At 38.0% G+C, this 23,413-nt stretch overlaps 3 protein-coding genes across 7 annotated transcripts; 2 read left to right on the forward strand and 1 right to left on the reverse strand.

Moving 5' to 3' along the window:
• The first annotated feature begins 565 nt into the window (after positions 1–565).
• On the forward strand, positions 566–2,449 carry ggctb (gamma-glutamylcyclotransferase b). The gene is given in 4 exon segments (XM_049730495.2): positions 566–983; positions 1,054–1,199; positions 1,276–1,408; positions 2,151–2,449. Coding segments are annotated over 4 exon segments (552 nt in total). The 5' UTR covers positions 566–872; the 3' UTR covers positions 2,313–2,449.
• Positions 2,450–2,607: 158 nt separating this feature from the next.
• LOC125975133 (sodium- and chloride-dependent transporter XTRP3A) lies at positions 2,608–14,233 on the forward strand. 5 transcript variants are annotated; one of them, XM_068651831.1, is made up of 12 exons: positions 2,608–4,098; positions 4,953–5,292; positions 7,152–7,292; positions 8,270–8,361; positions 8,445–8,672; positions 8,983–9,093; positions 9,197–9,438; positions 9,583–9,745; positions 10,625–10,826; positions 12,380–12,539; positions 12,647–12,812; positions 13,132–14,233. In XM_068651831.1, the coding sequence occupies exons 2-12, from the start codon at positions 5,169–5,171 to the stop codon at positions 13,300–13,302; spliced, it is 1,800 nt and encodes a 599-aa protein (XP_068507932.1). In that variant the 5' UTR covers positions 2,608–4,098; positions 4,953–5,168; the 3' UTR covers positions 13,303–14,233. The 5 variants fall into 5 exon arrangements, 3 of the variants coding, with proteins under 3 accessions (XP_068507932.1, XP_049586257.1, XP_068507933.1); XM_049730300.1 differs by having other exon boundaries at positions 2,608–5,292; XR_011087369.1 differs by lacking the exon at positions 13,132–14,233 and having other exon boundaries at positions 2,608–5,292; positions 10,625–10,698; positions 12,647–12,794.
• A 2,063-nt stretch (positions 14,234–16,296) lies between these two features.
• On the reverse strand, positions 16,297–21,903 carry LOC125975221 (sodium- and chloride-dependent transporter XTRP3A-like). Its single transcript, XM_049730496.2, has 11 exons — positions 21,534–21,903; positions 20,841–20,981; positions 20,622–20,713; positions 20,294–20,521; positions 20,051–20,161; positions 19,706–19,947; positions 19,399–19,561; positions 18,514–18,715; positions 17,729–17,888; positions 17,494–17,659; positions 16,297–16,594 (listed from the first exon to the last, which is right to left on the reverse strand). Exons 1-11 carry the CDS (start codon positions 21,655–21,657, stop codon positions 16,436–16,438), a joined length of 1,788 nt encoding a protein of 595 aa, XP_049586453.2. The 5' UTR covers positions 21,658–21,903; the 3' UTR covers positions 16,297–16,435.
• Between the last annotated feature and the right edge of the window lie 1,510 nt (positions 21,904–23,413).

The following is a 23,413-nucleotide window of genomic DNA, read 5'->3' on the forward strand; positions in this document are numbered from 1 at the left end:
ACTGTAAAACTGACGCAAAAAAGAAAATCACACATTGTATATTCAAACAACAAAATATTCAACCAAAACATACTGTATCATTTTGTCTTATGATGCTAACTTGAAATGTGAAATTAGTATACAATTACTATGTAGAACATAGGTGTCAGACTCAAGGCCCGGGGGCCAGATACGGCCCGCCACATCATCATATGTGGCCCGCGAAGACAAATTTTGCATCGACTTGGTCATTACTAAAATTACAAATTGTCTTCACTTTTAAAAAAACGGAGCTATTGCCTGCAATTTTTATTACCATTCGTTCGTTTTTACTAGTCTCTAATTTCAAAACTAGTTATTCATCAGTTTCTTTTGTAGCCTATACTCAGAACATCTAAAACCTATATTAAAATATTCCATGTCTCTTCCAGTAGAGGTCACTGCTGTATGTTGCAGTATGTTGCAGCACACCATGGTTAGTGTGAAACTGAAAGTGTGCAACTTAAAATTGCATACCGTATAACTGTATACCGTAAAAACACACAGAAAATGATTGCATTCAATCTGCAATAAAGCATGCCATGAATTATAAACTTGCTACTAGAAGTGGCTCACCATATTTGAATTTGGATGAACTTGAACAATGACTAACCCCAAGGCACTCTGTGAACATCAACTGGGTGCAGATGCAGTGCCAGCAGATTAGCATGAGAATAGTTTGTGTGTCCTGGAAGGTCAGTAGTTCATTTCTATCCCAGTCCAGTTGACGCTCTTTCACCTTTGCTCCATACTGCCCTGCACACGGAGCTTGGACCCAGCTCTGTTACTGTTAGCTTACCCTGAGTGCTGAAATTAGTGACTATTTGACTCCTCTTCTGGTAAGCGGATACAGCATGGAGGATAGCTGCACCTTCTTGTACTTTGCATATGGTAGCAACCTGCTAAAGGAGCGACTGCAGCTCAAGAACCCGTCCGCAACGTTACATTGTGTGGCCAGATTAAAGGTATGGTTAAATAGCTGTCCCACATTTTATTCTTTATTCTTATAACATAGAAAACTAATTTCTGTTTCAGGACTATAAATTGGTATTTGGGAATTATAAAGGCCTTGCCAATGAACGCTGGCATGGAGGTGTGGCCACCATAGAGCACAGTCCAGGAGATGAAGTGTGGGGGGTGGTATGGAGGATGAACAAGTCTGACCTGAAATCTCTCGACAGGTGACATAGCATCTCGCGAGCAACGTCTATTGTTTTCCCCTTGAAACTGACATTGTGTGTTCAAATGTGCACACAGTCAAGAGAACGTCACGTTGGGTGCATACAGCCCTGTGGAAATATCGGTAAGGACAAAAAGCCGGGAGCTTTGTTGCCGCACCTACTTAATGAACAGCTGTGTGTATGCCCCACCATCACCACAGTACCTACTGGTAAGCATAATTTTTGTACATACTTTCCTACTTCTAATAATAATGATATTTCATGTTTTGACATTCATGCTGGAAGAGAAAAGGGAAATCTAGAAAAGGGTTCAATCCATCGTCACCTGACAACCAGTCGGTCACATTGCACACACCTTCGGCGCGCTCCATGATCGCAGTTTGTTTGTGACAATCCCAGATTGTTCTCTTGCATAATTGAGAGCTTCAAATAATGTACGCATGGCTGAGAGAATGAATGTAGATGAAGACAGTAAGGCTTTGTCTTCTACTGTATATGTATACAATGTGTGCATTCGACCACTGTGTGCACTGGGAGGGTGGGTAAAGGGGGGGGGGGGGGGGGGCACCCTGAAATAAGCCTGGACCCCACAGGAGCAAGGCCAGATATAATTTGACTTTGGGGTATTTTTCTTATCTTTAATTTTCAGGGCTAAAAGTATTGTAGTGGTTCTCATTGTTGACTCTTATGCGGCTAGCATGACGCCGTTTCCAACTCAATGCCCCCCTGCACAGATGCCCCGCGAATGACTGGTCGGCTCAAATAGGTTCCAGGCCTTTCCGTGACAATGAAGCAGTATAGAAAATTGGCTATTGAAGTTTCCGAACGGTTAATGTGACAACATACTGTTGCTCAGCAGAATTGCTCGGGGTATTTTAACATTACAAATGGCAATCGCAGCAAACACAATGATTATATAGACCATGTATAATTTGACTTTTCCCATTAAAGGTGATTGTGATGGGAGCAGAGCAAAACAGATTGCCTAAGGACTACCAGGAGAAGCTAAGAGCAATCGAGACCAACAAGTATGAGGGTCCTCTACCTCTGATGGTTGAGCTGGAGCTTGAGTGAGCCAGAGAAGCAGAAAGACAAGACCTATCTGAAACCTGATACAACAAACTGTTGTTTTGTGGTGTACTTATTTCATTAGTAGTGGCAAACAGGCTAAAATAAAGTGGAGTGTCAAGTGTACTGTAATTTATAGTCCTTGGGGGTCATTTGACAATAAACATTAAGACAAAAATCAAGATTAGCAAGATCGAGGGCTGTGTTTGTTCTAAGATTCAGCTGTCCCTCTCATTGAGAGTATTTGAAGTGTTTCAAAGAGGTAAGCTGTGAAATATTATGGAAACAAAGCACAGTAGTGCCTTCTCTGTAAAATTGTTTATCTGCCGATGAAACACGTCCCCTCACGAACGTCATCAGCCAACCAGGTGTCTCTTTAGTTTCTGCATACAAAATGTTGTCCCTACTGATTTTCTTTTGCTGTCCTCGTAGACACACAAACATGGTCGTGCCAAAATCACAAATAATCACCATGTGTGCAACCGAGATGTGCACTATCTCAGGCAGAGATCTGCCCTGTCTGCGGGGGGTGAAATCCAAAACAAATGCAGCTGCAGCTCAGAATCACAGTCAACACATGATCTCCAGCAGTGCAGAGATGAAAAGCACTAAACCCTAAAAAATGATTGAACTTTCATACACACGATAAGTGCTAATAGAGTCATTACATGGTGGTAAGAGAAACTTAAGAAACCATCCACAGTCATTTTAGATACATTGGCCATCATTATGCTTCTGGCTGATTCTGGCATTTTTACAAAAATGTTTAAGAAATATGTAAATAAATACATAAATAAAGAAATAAAGTAGGTAGCTGAAGATTTGAAGACTAAATTGGATTTAAATGGGAATGGAAATGTTTTTGTTTGTGTAAAGTCAGCTAGTACAGGTTTCAAGTCTCCTGTGATGCTAATCAGGAGAAGCCATATAGAAAAAGTATGAATGGCGCTCTCGGGCGATATTACCAACTCATTTATTGTCATGTTATCAGCCTTTGACTTCATACAGCGCACCTCAGGTGAGTTCTTGACCCAGTTATTATAGATTTTGAGTCCAACCTGTAGCGCCAAAGTGCAGTGGTGAGAAGTGTACTGCACTTCAGAAGATTTGTCAAAACAGCCATGTAACTAATTTTCCCCAAACGTCCATAGATGTTTAATAATGTTTAATGTTTAAAAATATATAAAAAGACAAAGTACACCGACCGGGATTGAAATTTGGAACAAGTCAATTGGAAAAAACAGCTGTCATACAGAGGAACACAAACCAAGCAGCATTAAAGATACAGAGAAGGAAGATATTCCCCATCCACGGCTTTAATAAAGAGAATTGTTTGATGTTGTCTGTTCCAAGTATGATTCTTAGCAAATGTGTTGTCTTGTGCCAGCCTCACAATTTCAACCATTTGTCAATCAAAAATGTAATTTATTCAGAATTCATTGTTAGCCCACTCAATCCAATTCTCAATACAATCTTATTTGTAGAGCACTTTAACACATTACTGTAATGAATGAGGAATGAGTGTCAGGCAGCAGTGTGTACATCACTGATAACGATGAAAAAAATAGGTCAAAGGTTGCGACAAGTGGAGCACCAAAAAATTCCATCGACGTGACCTTTCCACGACACTTGTATCTTCAATCGGTTATCATCTGACAGGTTGATTTGACCTTTGACTTAAGCTACATTGTCTTGTGCCCACCCAAAAACCAAAGCTGTTATTTTCTGGTCATTAATTTGCAGTGGCCCCCATTTTGTGCAAGTAGAATTGAGGTGGATGACTTCTTGGGCACGATCGACAAACACTCAACGCAGCCACTTTTCTGAGCAGGTTGGGAATATATATCACTTTCAACACAAAGTAATTGCTCAAGACGGCATTATTATTTATTACACGGGTTGTACACAGGTCATGATGGCTAGGCTCTCAAATTTTACTCTGAATACAATATGTATTTATTTATTCTACCATAAGTGTTCATCATGTCTGTGTGTGAGAGACCAATTGCTTACATTTGCATGTTTTGGTATGAAATTAATTGATTGTGAATTATTTGTACTCAAGAAACAATATTATTAACATTTGTGGAGCAGCATTATGTAACCATCCATCCATTTTCTGTACTGCTTGTTTCCATGGGGGTCACGGGCGTGGGGGAGCCTATGCCAGCAGTCATCAGGCATTATACAACCATATTTGTAGAATTCCTTGCAAAGGTTAAATTCCCAGGTTTGTAATCCTTAGATTTACATAACCACTTCACCTCAATATATAAACATTTAATGGCTCTGACTCGTAAAATGTATAGCCACAATTCCAATGTCCACATTGAAGCAGATGTAGGTTATGTGTGGTGATTAGAGTACTATCCTCTCTTGACCTTTTGGGAATTCTTAGTTCCCTGTCAGCGTCATCATCAATGGTCAACCTTTAGTAATGGATGCCAAGCATATAATATCTGTAAATGATGACATTTTGATTGACTTTGATACCATTTTACAAACACTGCATTCAGTTACAAAGGTCACGGAAAGACTCCTCAATGGTCAGGTTCCTCCATGGTTACATCATAGTGAGTTAGTGTCATTTTTGTTTTGTTTTCATTTTTCTGTGGGATCATTGTGGTCTGCTGATATATATGTATGCCCGTCGGGCTCTAAGTGTGGAATGTACTTCTTTTTTAGATAAGAGCTGACTCAATGTCGACCCATTCTAAGTGACTTAAGACTGATATAAAATGAAACAATTATATTGGGATAATGAAGTGGCCACTTGGAGGCCCCGCCTCTTCCCACTATTCAAGTTGCAATCAGCGTTGTTAAGAGGGAAGGCGATCAGCCGCCTCACACAACCTGTGGAGGAGCCGCTAAAGACGTCCGTTCATTTATTAAGACGCGGACATGGAGAAAGATGCTCGACCCAACTGGGACAGTCCTTTGCAGTTCGTGTTGGCCTGTGTTTCTTATGCGGTCGGACTGGGGAACGTATGGCGATTCCCATACCTGTGCCAGATGCACGGCGGAGGTGAGGACTGACGTCATTTTTGCCTTTATGTGACGCTGCTTTGTTGCGTGTAGAGGAAATTGTTGCACGTTTTCTTATTCCAAAAATCATCAAGCTGTCATTATAATATGAAGTTGACAATGAAATAGGGAATGTGTTCCCGCAAATAAGTAGTGAAACGTCAGCAGCAGTTAGAAACAAAAACAACCAAAAACACGCAGTAATTTGACACAATCACAACTTGCTCATAAATGTTAGTCCAAAAATTGAAAACGAGTATTTAATACGGACGTTCTTTTGAAAACGACTAGTGAAAATATAGACAAACTGTCAGATAAATGAACTGGTCATGACAGATAAAATACACCAATTAATAAACAATATTATTTGGCATTTAGCGTCTTGAAGCTTTGTCAAATACGATGCTGAACACTTTTCTCAGCCGGCTTGTATTACATTCTACACCCTTGTAATACATTCTAAAATAGAAGTAATAATAATAATAATAATAACAATAATAAAGTGAACATTTAACTTAAAATTTCAGAAAATCCTCATACTGTATTATATTACTGGACTAGACTATACTTTTTTCAGTTAAAATCTTTTTCATTTTTTTAAATTAACATCATGATGTTAATTTCTAATTATATACCAATATAATACATTTCTTGTTTTGTGTTATGAATAATATATTAGTCTTATTTGCTCATTGGAAGTATTTTGTTCTACTAGCTTATTGTTAGGTTTGTGGTGTATATTTTGAATTAAGATAAATTAACTAAACACTGTCCTTTCCCCAATTGTTGTTAGATCACCACGGAAGAACAAAACATAACATTAGACAACATCTACATAACATTAGATCAATATTCGAAGCATTCAAGGTTAACTATGCAGATAACTTCAATGTTTTTCCTTTAAAACTAAACTCCCTCGTGTGTCAACAAACACGGAAGAGTTTGAATTTATTAGAAATGAATATACAGGCTAAGGCACACTTCCAGTAATGTCAAGTAGGTTGTAAAAGTTTCAAACAAATTCTTACCAGTGTGCAAGTTGATACAAAGTTGAAGCAATAACTCTCAATAACATCATAAACTATATATAGTTGATAAGTCCCAAGCATGGAATGATATTACTAATGACTGAGCTCCCTTTAGCCTGCAGCTTCTCTCCTGTTTAAGGACTACACAGTAGAAGCAGGCGATAAGACCTAATGACATAACAGTTTGAGTGATACACAAACATGACAAGTGCAGAATGAACGAGAGAAAATAGATCAAGAAATTAATACCGCTTGTAAAAATAAAGACACTAATCATACATTAAATGCTACATTGACAACTTGCTATATGTATGTTATGCAGTATATGTTTGTGTGTGGGTGATCTATTTTGCGAATGATAAACACAAAGAAAAGGAAGTTGAGAAAATGTCATGAGTGCCACTTGCCAAATTGAACCTGCACATTTCTGAACTTTTGTCAGCCAACAACAAAGAACAGTGTCTCTTGTCACTTATTTTTCCTGTGTTTATTGTATTGCTCACTCTGCGGTCATAAGTTCATTAGTGGCTTTCCCAAGTTAACTGCTAATTGTCAAAGTTCACAAGATAAAGATTTTTATTAAAGGGCTACTTGTGGGAGACAATACAGCGGTACAAACTCTGGACAATATACAAATTGTGCATTATAAGAGTGGGAGTAGCTCATCTACAAAAATCTGATCTTGGAAACTTTTTAAATTACAGTATGACATTAAAATGGGATAAAGAAGCTGGGGAAGCTTTAAGACACTAAATTTTATTTTTTCGTATGTAGTATTGTACTGTATATAGGCCAAGTAAAGAACGTATTTAATTGTGCTTTTCTCCAATAGGTGGTTTTTTGATTCCATATCTTGTGATGCTGTTTATTGAGGGTATACCTTTATTCTATATGGAGCTTGCCATTGGTCAGAAGATGCGCTTGGGAAGCATTGGGGCCTGGTCGGCCATTAACCCGTATTTGGGAGGAGTGGGTAAGTCCTCAAAACAACATTTAGAGATGATACATAACTAAATAACCAACTTTTTGAGTTCTGTAGGCTGACGGTAAAACACAACAATATATGCCCTTAATTTGGATTTGTAATGTTCTTGCAAAAGGTGGATAACTGCATGTGCATTTTAACTTTTTGTTACAAAAACTATTGTACAAAGCACCCAGTGTAGAGTGTATCACTCTCCTGTTTTGTAACCTTTTTGGGTTCAATGGCCATCATCACATTTTTCCTCCTTGTCGTCACTAGGAAGTGGAATCACACAAATAACAAAAAAACGCCACCCTTATGTAGTGACTTGTTAAATGCTTACTAAACTTAAATTTAATCAAATACTGTATATTGTAGTCATGTAAGATTTGCTTATGCCTGACCTGATGATTCAACCTCCATGTTTTGAGATATTATTTATCCTGAAATTATTGTTAAACTCCCAATTGCAGGACTTTGGAAGTTCCATTTTAGAGATAGATGCAAAAGTAAGAAATTGATTTAGATAAGGAATGCACTGATAACAGTACCAGTAGCGATGCTGATGCTGATACTGATACTGTACAATAGCAGTACTTGAAAAAATACTCTGATACGACATACTTCATTACCAGCCTGAATATATTTTGGGTAGGAGCCATGTCAGACATGTGCACATGGAGATACAATAAGAACATAGATGACAACACTTTTAGACAACTGCTCTGCTCAATGTATGATGAAGTCCGCCCAGGTAGCATTGATTACCCTTTAGCAATGAATCATCTTTATTGTCATGAACACGTGCATATTTATGAACTTTGCCCTCCGCATCTAACCAATCAAAGTAGTGATGTCTGTTGATGTTTGTTTCAAGGGGTTATCCTCACTTCTAGCAATTGTTTCGGGGAAATTACATGATGTCAACCGGAGACGTCTAAAAAATAAGGACAGAAATAATTTTCATCTTAAATCTCTAATTTCAGGTCTTGCGAGTGTTGTAGCATCCGTGTATCTTTGCCTCTACTACAACATTATCAATGCATGGAGCTTCTGGTACCTCTTTCACTCATTTCAAGTGAGCTATAATAAATACACTCTGTATGAATTTCTGAGCTCATTCATTCCTTTCTGATGACTTTCATTGGTTTACATTCACAGTCTGTCCTGCCCTGGTCAAATTGTCCCGTTAATTCCAACCAGACCGGACTTGTAGAAGAGTGCCAAAAGGCTACTTCGACCCAATACTTCTTTTTTAGAGAAACACTGAACACGTCTCCTTCCATTGAAGAGAATGGAGGCATCCACACGGGTCAGGCTTTGTGTCTCCTGCTGGCCTGGGTGATCACCTACCTCTTTATTATCCATGGAGTAAAATCATCTGGGAAGGTAAGAGAAGTTTGCAGCCACACCTCAAATGCAGTCATAGCAGTGAGATACTGTAAAACAAAAATATAGTAATTGCTCAGCCTCTGATAAGAACTGCTGACACGATTGACTAAACATGAGCCCTCTAATTTAAATGTTCTCCATTGTAGTCTTCTATTTCCACATTCTTCTTCTCTACATACACCTTGTTAAGACTGGTCCTTCTTTTGGAATATTTTCTGTACGAAGCTCCAAACCAAGACAAAAAGAGCACAGAATTACTTCTTGAAAGATTTTACTCCATAAAAATTTGTTGGTTGACTGTCTACAGGTGGTTTACTTCACTGCCACATTTCCTTATGTGGTCCTCATTATTTACCTCATCCGGGGTTTGACTCTTCCTGGTGCCATCTATGGTATCAAGTACATGTTCACGCCTAAGGTAAGCCCGTATTAATAATTTTTTATGTATGTTTCTGCTTGGGCCAAAGAGACAATACAAGCACTTGTGTTTGAATGTTGACGGTATGTTTACATGATTTCAGATGGAAGAACTGGCCAATCCCACTGCATGGATAAATGCTGCTACTCAGATTTTTTTTTCTCTGGGTTTGGGATTTGGGTCACTCATAGCGTTTTCCAGCTACAATCAATACAACAACAACTTTGAGAAACAGGCCTTCATCGTCTCACTCATCAACAGTGGAACTTCAATCTTTGCTTCCATTGTCACATTTTCCATTTATGGCTTTAAAGCCACAGTGAACTATGAGAACTGCCTGGAGAGGTGAGTGGATGTTTTGCTCATCTTTGTCTATGATTGATGAGCCAAATGTAGTGAGTGTAGCCAAATATTCATTAATTAGTCTTAGGAGTGTTACTGCTTAGTACTTGTCAAATGTCTGTATTTAAAGAGTGTCGTCTCTTCCAGGACACGTATATTGCTGCTTAATACTTTTGATTTGGCGGAGGACACTATCAACATAAACAATGTGTTTGACTGGATTAAAACACTCAATGCAACATACCCGGAGCAGTTTGCTGAACTTGGCAATAAACTAGAAGCCTGTGACCTAAATGACGAACTAGACACGGTAAGGTCTTTATCATTCTACTCCTCTTGTATTAGTGCACAATAAACGCTTTGTTTTTATCCGTGCATGGTTAGTGCCTGTAAAAGTTAGAAGTCGATTGGAGGAAACACTCCTCCGCTAGTGCATGTGTCGATTTTTGAATGATTAACTGCCAAGCAAACTCTTGGGCCGACACTTTTCATTCTTGCTGAGAGTATTCGTTATTATTATTCGTACCTAAATCTCGGTCAGCATGCACCGTATCTATCTTTTAATGTCTCTATGAACATATGCCCTCTTCTTCATACTACACTTTCCCAAGTCGAAGCTTCTTCAATTCCCGTTCTCAGCACCCAGTTGTCATGGTAACGACAGACACTCTCAGTACTGGCCCCGCTGTAGAGTGGGAAATGGTGAGCAGTGGCTAATTTTCACGGGATGGGAGCGTGAGGATTGGAAATGGAGATAACAGTTTTGTTTTCAATCTTCTCGCTGGTAGCAATTTTGAACTGGTCTTAAAACTGAGGGAAAATTTACAAGCACTAAACAAGGAATAACCTGCTAGCAAAGTACAGTGTACTGCATATGAAACAGATGATGGATGTTGCAGAATTTCATCATCAAACTTTAGGTACAAACCCCTTCTGATGATATCCAGTCGTATATGCTTCTGTTACGTGATTGTGCTGGGGTGGGAGAGCATCAAAGATCATTTACAATACACAACCACAATTTAGAGTTGTTTGATAAGAACTGTGCCAGTAGTTACCGTTTACATTTTTTTTCTTGAGTAAAGTTCATCTTAATACACAATCTTCAAGGGTCTGAATCAAGGTAGATTGGAGTCATAAACTCTTATCACTCAGCTCTGTTTTTTTTTTCTCCTCACTTTTGTTTCAGGCAGTGGAAGGGGTTGGTCTTGCTTTCATTCTGTACAGTGAAGCCATTCAAAACATGCCCCTGCCTCAGTTGTGGTCAGTGTTGTACTTCTTCATGCTTCTGCTTCTGGGATTGGGCAGCATGCTGGGCAACTTGACTGCCATTACCACCCCACTACGAGACTTTAAGATACTGTCCAAAGTTAGCAATGAGGTGTTAAACGGTAAGACTTGGGTAGATAGATATTGTTTGATAAAAAGAATTAAAAATGGATGGCTATTCTTTAGTTACTCACATTACTTATACAATTTTAGATTACTCACTTAATAGCTGCTGTAAAAATAGATTTCTCGGTTTTGCTGCACAACATAAAAAGCTGTATCAGTCCTTATGATATCAATTCTTGGATATTTATTTACATACATTATTGTGTCGGATCAAATAGCCTAGTGGGGTATTTATTTTATTTATTTTTTTAAAGCTTCAAATCCCAACATTTATTTAGTTAAAAACTGCACTTTGACTCAGGTTACCCAGTAGTTGCGAATATAGTATAACAGATTTCTTTTGGTTTTGGTTAGAGATGCTTCATGCTGTACTAAAGTACATGCCATTATATGAGCTCATTAGTTTCTTATCAACGGTTTGCATGGAAAGTATGCAAAGTAGCCAGTGGTGGCTACATGTACCCTCACTACACAAAACTCAACATTTTGATTACTCTTGCATTTCTGGAATATGAATTGAGCTGCTTTTATACATCTTAGGGGTTGACCACTTTACCTTGTAGTGCCACTTACTGTCAACTGTAATGGACATCACAATGCCAAGGGCTCAGCTTGCGAACGTCACATGACCAAACCCAGAAAACAGGTGAGCTGCGATTTGCCGTTACCTGAGCCCTTAGGCACTGTGACATCTTTTTCAGTCAACAGCAAGGAACAAAGTGGCCACTCACTAAAATGGGTTAAAACAGGTGAACTTTGCTGTTTAATTCTCCATTCACAAACGCAACATTAATCATAACGCCGTGTTTAGACTCGTGAGGATGCGTGGAACATACCGGTCTTCATGGTAATAAAAAGTCATATACGGTTCTGCATGACACAGGACAATAGATAAGTGGATTACATAAGTGTGCACATCCTCTCTCTTATAACTAGGGTTGTGGCTTGATTTAAAATAGGCTAACTGTTGCAGTGGCAGATTTGTGTGTCAAGTCTAGTCACTTACATAAATGCCAAGTCAGCCAGTTTAAGTCTTCGTAAGTTTTTGCAAAGCAAGTCGCAAGTGCTAACGATGGCAAAGCGAGTCTGACCTGAGTCCAGTCATGTGACTTGAGTCACCCACCTCTGGCTTGCACTGTTGGGCCAGTAGTGAGTCCAGCTTTTATTGAATGACAATCATTGGGCTGGATCTCGCCGGCTGGGTTTGTGTGCATACCGGCTGGTGATTAGCCATCTCACGTGTTTTGTATCGAACCTGCTCAGAATGTGGAAAACAAGGCATTCAAAGGGGTTTTACTTGTTGAGGTAGAGCTTGACTTCAAACTGTATTGCAGTATTTCCCAACCTTTATGGGCCAAGACCCAAAAAATGGGGAGGATTAGGGTATTTCCATTTGCATTTTATTGTTTTATACTAGTTGGGAATCACCAAGATACTGTTCACAGAATGTGGCGCATGGACAAACGATCCATTGCAATCTCAAAGTGTTTTTTGTTTTTCTCTTCACTTGTGCTGTGCATCACTTTTGTGAACTGTGTTTTCCTGTCAGGGACATTGTGTCTAATCCTGATGCTTCTCGGCCTGGCCTTTACCACCCCATCTGGAAATTATTGGTTTACCATATTTAATGAATACGGAGCATCTTTCTCTCTGCTTTTTGTTGTCCTCGTTGAGATTCTGACTGTCAGTTACATTTATGGACTCAAAAGGTTTGTACTGTATTGTTCTCTATGCCTTATGAAATCTAGTTGCTGCAATATAACAATAAAACAATGATGAGAAAATTCTTGCTGAAAGGATGCTCTGCTTATTGTAGGTTTGAAAAAGATATTGAAGACATGCTTGGCCACCGTCCAAACTGGTACTTGAAGATCATGTGGGGCATAGTCAGCCCTCTTCTCCTAATATGCCTATTTGTCTTCTATATTGTCAACTATATCAGAGGAGGAACACCTACTTACCAAGCATGGAACAAGGAGCTGGTAAACTTTATTATTATTATTATCATTATTATTATTACGCTATTTACTACAAACTCTCAAATAGTTTAAATGTGTGCACAGAACATTACGTTTTTGCTACAGCTTCCAACTTTTTATAGCTACAGCACAATATACAAATTGGTGTACCTTTTGCTTGCATTGTATTTAGTTTCATGTAGAAGTTTGCTGCATTGCGTGAGCTGGTTCCTTAAGTTTTAAACATTGATTCCCTCCTAGCACATAAATAGTGTTCTGATGATTGCACAACATGAAGTTACAAATTGCAGAAAGAAAAATGTCCATTGTATCTATTTTTCAGGGAAAGACTGTGGCGACCGACTATCCGGTTTTTGGTCAAGTCTTCATTGCCATACTGTTGGCATCTGCCGTCAGCTGTGTTCCACTCTCGGCTCTCTATGTGTACTGCACGAACAGGAAACAATCAAATTCTATCAAGAATAGACAATCAGTCAACACGATATCTACTTAGAGCACCTAAATTTGGATGATAAGTGCACCTTTTCAATTTTCAATTTTGTTGATGTGGTCCAATTTTACGACAGTTTTTTTTTTTTTTTCTATCTTAAGGCACTTTACACAGGTCACAGCGGGTATAAAACCACACTCCTCACCGCTGTGTGAGCAAGGGATAATTCCCTTTTTAGAAGAAACATCCTTGCTAATATTACTCCCAGTCGAAATAAGGATGTAGTCGTCGCAGTGTTGTTTACAAACAAGAATAGCAAGGAGAAATAGGAACATAATGATGAGCTCTCAAGCACCAACTGGAGCATCTAAAATTACCTCCTGGAGTAACCTGCCAAACAAATTCTGTTCAAGTGGAATATTCCCTCTGTCCCTGTGTCCAAAATTAATTAGAATGCACAATTGTCAATATTGACAGTGACTGTGGTGAAAATCTATAAATTTATAGATGATCCAAATCATCTGGAAAGTTGTTTTGGAAAAATGCTATTTGTTGATGTTGTAAATTGTAAATTGTTTCCACCTAATGTATTATTACTAGTACATTGTTATGCATATATGATGTATTAATATTCTGTTTGTACAGTCCCAACATTTGCTGTAGTTTCCTTCTTATAAATGTGTTATTCGAAATACCCTTTATTGTATAAAGTATGATTAGGTACTGACAATATTGCCTCCTTACTGTAGATAGCTGTCATTTGTTGAAATTGTCGAATATAAAATATTATTATCACATTGTTCTTAATCCTCCATATTCAGACCAGACTTGATGTTAGGAATCTCATATACATTTTATTTTCCATTAAAAAAAGTCATTTTAAGTACCGTTTCATGGAATACAATATGAGTGGTAGCATGTAGTATATATGTACTCATTTCTCCGTGTGTGGAATGAATGTTGAATGTTTTGATTAAAGACTTTTTAATAACTAGTGGAATTGTTGTCTTTGAGGTGAAATATTAAAGTAAGATTAGTAAGAGTAAGATGGTTCCCCTCATAACAACGGATGTTAGGATTGACAGGACTCGACCATTTGAATTGTGGGAACGCAGAATGTTTCCATCATGACGCAAACTAGAAATGCAGAATGGAACTGAATGTAAATTGTGTGATTTGTGTATAATCAGCAATCACATTTCTAGTTCTGTACATTTGTAGATTCTTCCTTGCAAGAATACTGAATCATTTTTAAGTCTCCTAGGTATTATTTAATGTAGTTAATGCTGACATTATCTAGATTTTTATTATTTACCGGATTAAAAGTGTGTCTGGATACTTTTGTCGATTTGCAGTATTCGTATTCGTTTCAGTTAACATGCCTTCAGTTAACAACATGACCTGCAGTAACCCTTACTTTGTTATGTTGCGTTCCTTCACCACTGACCTTTGAAACGTAACTAGTTTTCCATTCAAAGAAAAGGAATTCTTTTATGAATCAAAGGTTTGACCTGGGCCCAGCAGGTCTCTTAATCCCAGAATATCTGAGGTTTATCGCATGTGGCATTTATAAACTTGCCATTTCCTCACAGTCTTATCTTCCTTCCCCTTAAAAAGGAATTTTTAATTCATTCCGCAAGTTCAGCATTGTAATAAATATTTTATATCTGCTAAATAACACCAAATCAAATGCTAAAGTTTTATATCTCACGATCATATAATAAAAATATATTGTGATACATCAAACACATCATAAAGTTTACATTTTAGTCTTTATATTGTTTCCTTATTTCTTTATTGGCCTGGAGAAAAAGAGATGTCATTGTTACGTTAAGCTTAATTGACCAAGACTACAAGCCGTAACCATAACCCCAAGCCCTGAAATGTAGTTGACTTTTATAGTTTATAGTTTAAAACATGTATACAAAATAAAAACACTCGACTCCCTTCAACAAGGGATTTTTTGTCAGCTACTAAAGGGTTCTACTGCCTCCATGTGGCAAACGGGACAAATGTTTCCATACTGTACAAGATCCAGTAGAGTAGTACCTTTCACTTTTTTCTTTCTTATATTCTTTATATTAATTATGCCATGACTAAATGGCTAAATTGTTCATGAATGACAAGAAATATGTGCGTGCGTGTGTTTGTGTAAAGTCTGAGGTTGGCCAAAAGATGTCATGCTTGACACAGGTTGTTTCTAGTTGTAGATTTTTGTTTTTTAATAGTTTTTAAAAACATCTTATATTCAAAAGAATCAATAAAAACTATAATTCAACAATATTTCGAAACATTTAATGCAACGGCACATTAAAATCTGTTGATATTTAACATCGTCTGCCTGAATGATTGTAGATGTGGTTCATATTTATTAATTGTAACACAAAGTCCGGCTCGCGGGCCAAATCTGATCCGTGTCTAGATTTAGACCGGCCCAAAGCATCGTGTCAGAAAATCGTGGACCGCTGGCACAGTCGCAAGGACCTGCAAGCCACAGAAATGAAGCGCGTACGAACGGGAACGCGCACATGAGTGAGCACTCACGATCGGGTGCGAGCGCGTTCTCCTCCGTCCCTTCCCTGTCCACGCGCACACAGGTGTCCGTTTGCAAGATAATCGGTGACACAGACACTTCCTCATTCAAATTTCCGGACACCGAGGACTAAGGCGACACTAAAATCAGTGACGCTGCCAGTGACGCTGCAAAAGGCAAAAATAATCGACGAACTACTGGTGAGCGCTCTGTCTACTTTACAAACATTACAGCACGTCCGCGTCGCCCACTCACAGTGATTGCAAATAACAAAAAGTCTATTAATTGTTTTTTTGTGATTATGATATATTCTGTTGTGTATGAAGTTTAAACAAAAAAAAAAGATAAAACGGAGAGTGATTTAATTTGGATAAAAAATCTGACATGATACAACCTGGCCTGTTTACTGCAGTCGAAAAAACAATCTCTCCCTTCTCATTAATATAACATTAATGAAACGAACTCAATACATGTAATAAAAAATGAATCCAACTTTCAATAAATCTTAGATAATTTAATTGAAAACAGATTCTCGTTTGCTATATAAACATATCTGCAAATAGCAAAGGATATAGTTACATATTTACAAGTTAATTTACAATGGTAATGGTTCGAGGAATGTAAGTCTGAATACATTTCAATCTAACCCTTATACATTTGAATCTAACCAAATCTGGCCTCCTTTGCAAAAGGTCTAGAACATTTCCTATTCATGCAGTATACATGGAGCGCTGTGAGGGGAACACAGCTGACGACAGACACCAACAATATGGCAATGAAGACTTGACCAAAAACAGGGTAGCCCATCAACACTGTCTTTCCCTGAAACAACAATACAGTTAATGGTCAGCATCCACCGAGCAAAACAAGATGGTCCACAATCAGTTTGCGCTTTCTATGTGTGTGATCTATATCTTGTCCTTTGAATGCACTAATTGAGTAGCTCGTGGTAAAATTAAAGATGTGTATATTGACTGATTTGATACACTTTTTGGAATTAAGCAAGGTAATGTACATTTGCCAAGCCTATTTGTTTTATTTTGAATGAGCCATTATAGGTTTGTGGATGAGTGATATTAATGTGAGCATGTTATTCTTTTTCAAGTGGAAAAATTATTGAATTGTTGAAATGTATACAGAATGGCGCTAATACTTGTTTTTTTGCGGGTACGGAGATATTAAATCTATGGAATCGATACATATGGCAGTGGGGAGACTCCATCGGAAACCACTGAAGTTGAGAAAATTAGATGAGGCTCCTTGGTCAAAAAAGCTGTTGTTAATTTCTGAAGAAGTTGATATGCATATTTACAGGGATAATTTGTAACGTTGAAGAAACTTGGTTTAAAAGTAGTTTGTGAAAATTGGAAAACATACATACAGATGAAGGAAAGGTTTATACTTGGATGAGGGTTGCTCAGTTGAGGTCTGGTAATCTCCCATTGTCTGAAGTGTGTGAAATTTTTCTTTTACATTGTACTCGTAATAATGATCTAATGATAATAATGAGAGAGTGATTATTTTTGTACATTTTGTAATCTCTTTAAACTTGGAAAGGTTTCTGTTATATTTTGGTCCTGGTGCTGGGTGCTTTTAGTTGGGTGTTTTATGAGCCCATGCAGACTGGGCCAGCTATTATAATATGACACAATAATAAACATTTAAACAAAAAACATTTAAACAATTTGAAAGTTTGCAGTAATGGAGTAATAAAAGTTTACCAGCTCCTTGTCCCATGCTTGGTAGGTGGGTGTCCCTCCTCTGATATAGTTGACAATATAGAAGACAAAGAGGACTAATAGGAGAAGGGGACTGACTATCCCCCACATAATCTTCAAGTACCAGTTTGGACGGTGGCCAATCATGTCTTCAATGTCTTTTACAAACCTACAATGAGCAGAGGATCATTTCAGCAAGCATTTTTTGGGCATTGTTACATTGTCGAGACTTACAAACCTTTTAATACCATAAACGTAACTGACAGTCAGAATCTCAACGAGGACAATAAAGAGCACGGAGAAAGACGCTCCGTGTTCATTGAATATGATGAACCAGTAATTTCCAGATGGGGTGGTAAAGGCCAGGCCGAGAAGCAGCAGGATTAGACACAATGTCCCTGACAGGAAAACACAATTCACACAAGTGATGCACAGCACAATTGAAGAAGAAAAAAAAAACACTTTGAGATTGCAATGGACCGTTTGTGGCATGTTGTTTTAACTCAACCAGATTTTGTCAGGTTCTTTGGTTACTTTGGAAAGGAGCAGTTGGCTGAAAGAGTTGGCGTGCTCTTCAACACTTTATCCCCTTACTTCTGAAATGATGCATCTGCTCCTTTTTCAGTTCATTTATTGATGCCTGCAATGTATCATGAACAGTTAAATTGTCTCCCACTGGATGGCAGACGGTACAATTAACCCATTGCCATGCCTTGGTCCAATAGTTTCAGTTTAAACAGGTATAGATTACACTCTAGTATCTACAACAGAGGTCACCAACTCCTGCATTATTTTGGATGTTTCCCTCCTCCAGAACATATGATTCAAAGATTAGTGCCTGATTATTCACACTGCAGGCTAACCCAAATCCAAGTGTGGGGGTGTGACTGAAAAGCAATACAAGTATAATAAATACAAGTAATTAAATTGAACTTTCTAAAAAAAGAATTCAAAGGCAGATTTGAAGATTGAACACATTTTAGCCCACTAGACTATTTGACCAAACATCTGTCCAGGTCTTACCGTTTAAAGCCTCATCGCTAACTTTAGACAATATTTTTAAGTCTTGTAGTGGGGTGGTGATGGCGGACACACTGCCCAGCATGCTGCCCAAGCCCAGAAGCAGAAGCATGAAGAAGTACAACACTGACCACAACTGAGGCAGGGGCATGTTTTGAATGGCTTCACTGTATAGAATGAAAGCGAGACCGACCCCTTGCACTGCCTGAAACAAATGAGAAGAGAAAAAAAAGCAAACAGAGTTACGTGATAAGAGTGTATGACCCCAATCTACTTTGATTCGGTTTTGGTTACGCTCATCAACTTTGATGTTTCCTTGATAAGGATCTCGTCGTGTTCCACCCTTACCACATAAACCAAATGTGAAGGAGAATCCTTTTATATGTGTCACTACAAAATACCTTTACCAATGCATCACTTGGTTAAAAAAAAAAGAAAAGAAAAAACTTTTTTTAACTTGAATTTTTACAATTCCTAAATTTCAGACCTGCAATGTTTCCAAAGTCTAGCTCAAAATGACCTCTGACGAGAACCAAGAATTCAACGTCCCATCTAGTCTACATTTCTTTTGAGAACACATTTGTTTGCAGGTCCGTCACTTCTCGGGTGTATGTATTTTGTTTAACAAACAAGAGCATGTTTACAGCCAGGTGAGAAAAATAACTTTAGAATACCTCCACCAAGAATGAAAAGTGTTTGATTGGCAGTTTGCTAATTATGCAAAAATTGACACAGCAGCAGCAGCAGCAGAGAAGCGCATTCTCCAACAGACTCATAACTATATCAGGCACTAACCATGCCTGAATAAAATAATCTTGTATTATTATTATTATTATTTATTATTATTATTACACCAATGCAAGAGGAGTAGATTGGTAAAGACCTTACCGTGTCTAGTTCGTCATTTAGGTCGCAGGCTTCCAGTTTATTGACAAGTTCAGCAAACTGCTCCGGGTATGTTGCATTGAGTGTTTTAATCCAGTCAAACACATTGTTTATGTTGATAGTGTCCTCCGCCAAATCAAAAGTATTAAGCAGCAATATACGTGTCCTGGAAGAGATGACACTCTTTAAATACAGACATTTGACAAGTACTAAGCAGTAACACTCCTAAGACTAATTAATGAATACTTGGCTGCAGTCACAACATTTGGCTCATCAATCATAGACAAAGATGAGCAAAACATCCACTCACCTCTCCAGGCAGTTCTCATAGTTCACTGTGGCTTTAAAGCCATAAATGGAAAATGTGACAATGGAAGCAAAGATTGAAGTTCCGCTGTTGATGAGTGTGACAATGAAGGCCTGTGGCTCAAAGTTGTTGTTGTATTGATTATAGCTGGAAAATGCTATGAGCCACCCGTATCCCAAACCCAGAGAAAAAAAAATCTGAGTGGCAGCATTTATCCATGCAATGGGATTGGCCAGTTCTTCCATCTGAAATCATGTAAAAATATCGTCAACATTCAAACACAAGTGCTTGTATAGTCTCTTTGGCCCAAGCAGAAACATGCATAAAAAAATATTAATACGGGCTTACCTTGGGCGTAAACATGTACTTGATACCATGAATGGCACCAGGAAGAGTCAAACCCCGGATGAGGTAGATCATGAGGACCACATAAGGAAATGTGGAAGTGAAATAAACCACCTGCAGACAGTGAAATAACAAAATTTTCATCCTGTCAAGCCTCTTCGTATTGAAGACAGAGCATTTTGTCTTTCTTTATTTGCAGACCTTTATCCTAGTATTTCACTGCAAACTTTTTCAAACTTCTCCTACCTTCCCAGACGACTTTATTCCATGGATATTGCAGAAGTATGTGATCACCCAGGCCACCATGAGACACAAAGCCTGACCTGTGTGGATGCCTCCATTCTCTTCAATCGAAGAAGAAATGTTCAATGTTTCTCTAAAAAAGAAGTATTGAGTAGAAGAAGCCTTTTGGCACTCTTCTACAAGTCCGGTCTGGTTGGAATTAACAGGACAATCTGACCAGGGCAGGACAGACTGTGAATGTAAACCAATGAAAGTCATTAGAGAGGAATGAATGAGCTCAGAAATTCATACAGAAATTCAATTATGTCCAGTAAGATATTTAGTAACTCACTTGAAATGAGTTAAAGAGGTACCAGAAACTCCATGCATTGATAATGTTGTAGTAGAGGCAAAGATACACGGATGCTACAACACTAGCGAGACCTGAAATTAGAGATTTAAGATGAAAATTATTTCTGTGATGAATTTGTGTTTTACCGTCAGCCTACAGAACTCAAGAAGTTGGTTATTTAGTTATGTATCATCTCTAAATGTTGTTTTGAGGACTTACCCACTCCTCCCAAATACGGGTTAATGGCCGACCAGGCCCCGATGCTTCCCAAACGCATCTTTTGACCGACAGCAATCTCCATGTAGAATAAAGGCACACCCACAATAAACAGCATCACAAGATATGGTATCAAGAAACCCCCTGTTGGAGAAACCCACAATTAAATACATTATGTAATAGGTTTCATATACAGAATGAAGCAGAAAAAAAATACAATACGTACATCTATCATCCAGCCAAGCGGTACAGAAAATGGATGGATGGAATAATACATGATTATATAATGATGATGATAATATTCATTATACAATAATAAAACTCGGAATTTTCACTTGAATTTAACTTTCAAAGAAATAATGATTTTATTATAGCTATTTTTGCCTGTTTTGTGGGTGTTATTTAAATTGTTATTTTATCAACTCTGGAATAATTATTAAATTATTATATTATTTAATTATAAATTAATGGCCCATTTAGTTATTTTTTTAATTCCATCTTTAATTAATAAATGAAACATAAATTAATGACTTTTATTCATTTCATACTGTATGTCATTTTGGCACTTTTTGTCCTCCAAATTAAAGCCATGCATGTTGAAGTAAAAATAATCAAGAGCTTGTCCTAACAGTCAAACTTGACGATTTTAGGGAAGAAAATGTGCCAAAGGACAAAAATGACATTGTCAGGTCTCACCTCCGCCATGCATTTGGCACAGGTATGGAAATCGCCAAACATTTCCCAGCCCAATGGCATAAGAAACACAGGCCAACAGGAACTGCAAGGGACTGTCCCACTTGGGTCGAGCATCTTTCCCCATGTCCGTGTCTCAAGTGAATAAATGTCAACAGGTTGTGTGAGTTAACAGACCCTCTTCAGCCTCTTAACAATGCTGTGATTACAACTTGAATGGTGGCAAGAGGCGGAGCCTCTAAGTAGACACTTTATTATCCCAATAAATGTTTTATTTTGTTATCGTATCAATGTCCTCTATCATATCTTCAAAGCACTTCATTAATTTCACCATATAGTAAGTTCATGCGGTCAGTACAAATCGTGTTTGCATTTTTGCCTTTGCCGTTTTATGTTGGTCTGCTTGCATTACTGTTACTTTCAAGTAGTTTTTCAACATACTTTTTGGTGTCATTTATCCCCTCAACACAAAATTGACAAGAGGTAGGGTTTCAGTTTAGGCTACTCAAGTCTGTCATCTTGAATTTTGATATCATTTCTCTCACTTCTGTCAGTACCTTTTCAATTGTTGCACCAATAATCAAACCATCAAACCCATATTGCATATCGCAATTGCTTACAGTGCCTTTGTAAGTGTAAAGACAGCTGGGTTTTGTTTTTGTCCAAATATTCATGAAGCATTTTGTTCTAATTTTTGTCTGATTGTTTTAAAATTGCAACTTGCATATTTGCACTCTCCTGTGCTTGATTTGCATTCATAGTCCTCTGGCTGTTCGATACAATTTTCACAGTTGATTGGAGAAGTTCCATGCTGTCTTGGGATCAACAAGATGTCGCATGCTGTCTTGGGATCCATCTGATGTAAAATCGTGTTATAATGTACCAACTTTTGTATTAGCACTTAATGGTAGTCTTGTTTGCAGTGCGGGATAAAGTCTCATCATAGTCTACAACCATCTTTTGGGTGTATATGCAATATAACAAGCTTTGTATATCAACTGGTAACTTGGTCAGGGAAATTGTTTTGTCTCTGAGCGACTGCACCTCATGATTAATCGCATCAATCTATTGCCTTGCAATGGATTAGTTTAAGGCTTCGATGTACGTGTTACACATTAACCCAGGGGTGTAAAACCCATTTTTGTCACGGGCCGCATCATAGTTTCCCTCGGAGGACCATTATGACTGTCAACGTCTTCTAGACATACAGTGTAGGCTACACAACAAACTGAAAATCAGAGACTAGTAAAAATTTTTCAAATATTTTAAAAAGACAAATGAAAAAAAATTACTAGCAATGTCTCTATTTGTTTTTAAAAGTGAAGACAATTTGTAATTTTAGTAATGACACAAAGTCAGTGCAAAATTTGTCTTCGCGGGCCACATAAAATGATGTGGCGGGCCTTATCTGGCCCCCGGGACTTGAGTTTGACACGTATGCATGAACCAGTGGTGGACTGAAGGACATTCTGTTGGTAGTGACGGACTGAGCACTACAGAGATTCTGTTGATAGACAAAAACTACACTTGTGTCAGAGCTAAGTCTATTTCAAAATTTCTGTCATTCCAGCAAACCCTGGAAAGTCTGTTGTTGATTTATGCCAGGATTCAAATTCTGTCTTGATGAGCTTTGCTTTCATTTCAATGTTGATGGTTCTGACAACATGATGCAGAAAAATCTAAGTCATAACTTCTAGGAGAAACTTTATAATCACATTCTTATTGATGAAACGTGCATTAATAGTTCTTCTCCCAGACTTATTGGTACAACCGTATGACACAAACTAGCATATTTTGTCGTAGTGTTAGAAAATAATGCGACAATGCCAGGGAGAAATCAATGTTTTTTAGCTGGGGGCTAACTAACTTTATGCCATAGTTGG

The sequence above is a fragment of the Syngnathus scovelli genome, chromosome 9 (genome assembly GCF_024217435.2).
Source record: "Syngnathus scovelli strain Florida chromosome 9, RoL_Ssco_1.2, whole genome shotgun sequence".
NCBI lineage: Eukaryota > Metazoa > Chordata > Actinopteri > Syngnathiformes > Syngnathidae > Syngnathus > Syngnathus scovelli.

Coding starts and splice junctions, on each gene's coding strand:
- LOC125975133 (XM_049730300.1), top strand. CDS start 5,169: ATGGAGAAAGATGCTCGACCCAACTGGGACAGTCCTTTGCAGTTCGTG. Junction 7,293..8,269: donor CCCGTATTTGGGAGGAGTGG/GTAAGTCCTCAA, acceptor CTCTAATTTCAG/GTCTTGCGAGTGTTGTAGCA. Junction 12,540..12,646: donor TACATTTATGGACTCAAAAG/GTTTGTACTGTA, acceptor TGCTTATTGTAG/GTTTGAAAAAGATATTGAAG.
- LOC125975221 (XM_049730496.2), bottom strand. CDS start 21,657: ATGGGGAAAGATGCTCGACCCAAGTGGGACAGTCCCTTGCAGTTCCTG. Junction 20,522..20,621: donor ACCTCTTTAACTCATTTCAA/GTGAGTTACTAA, acceptor TTACATTCACAG/TCTGTCCTGCCCTGGTCAGA. Junction 17,660..17,728: donor TACGTTTATGGTATTAAAAG/GTTTGTAAGTCT, acceptor TGCTCATTGTAG/GTTTGTAAAAGACATTGAAG.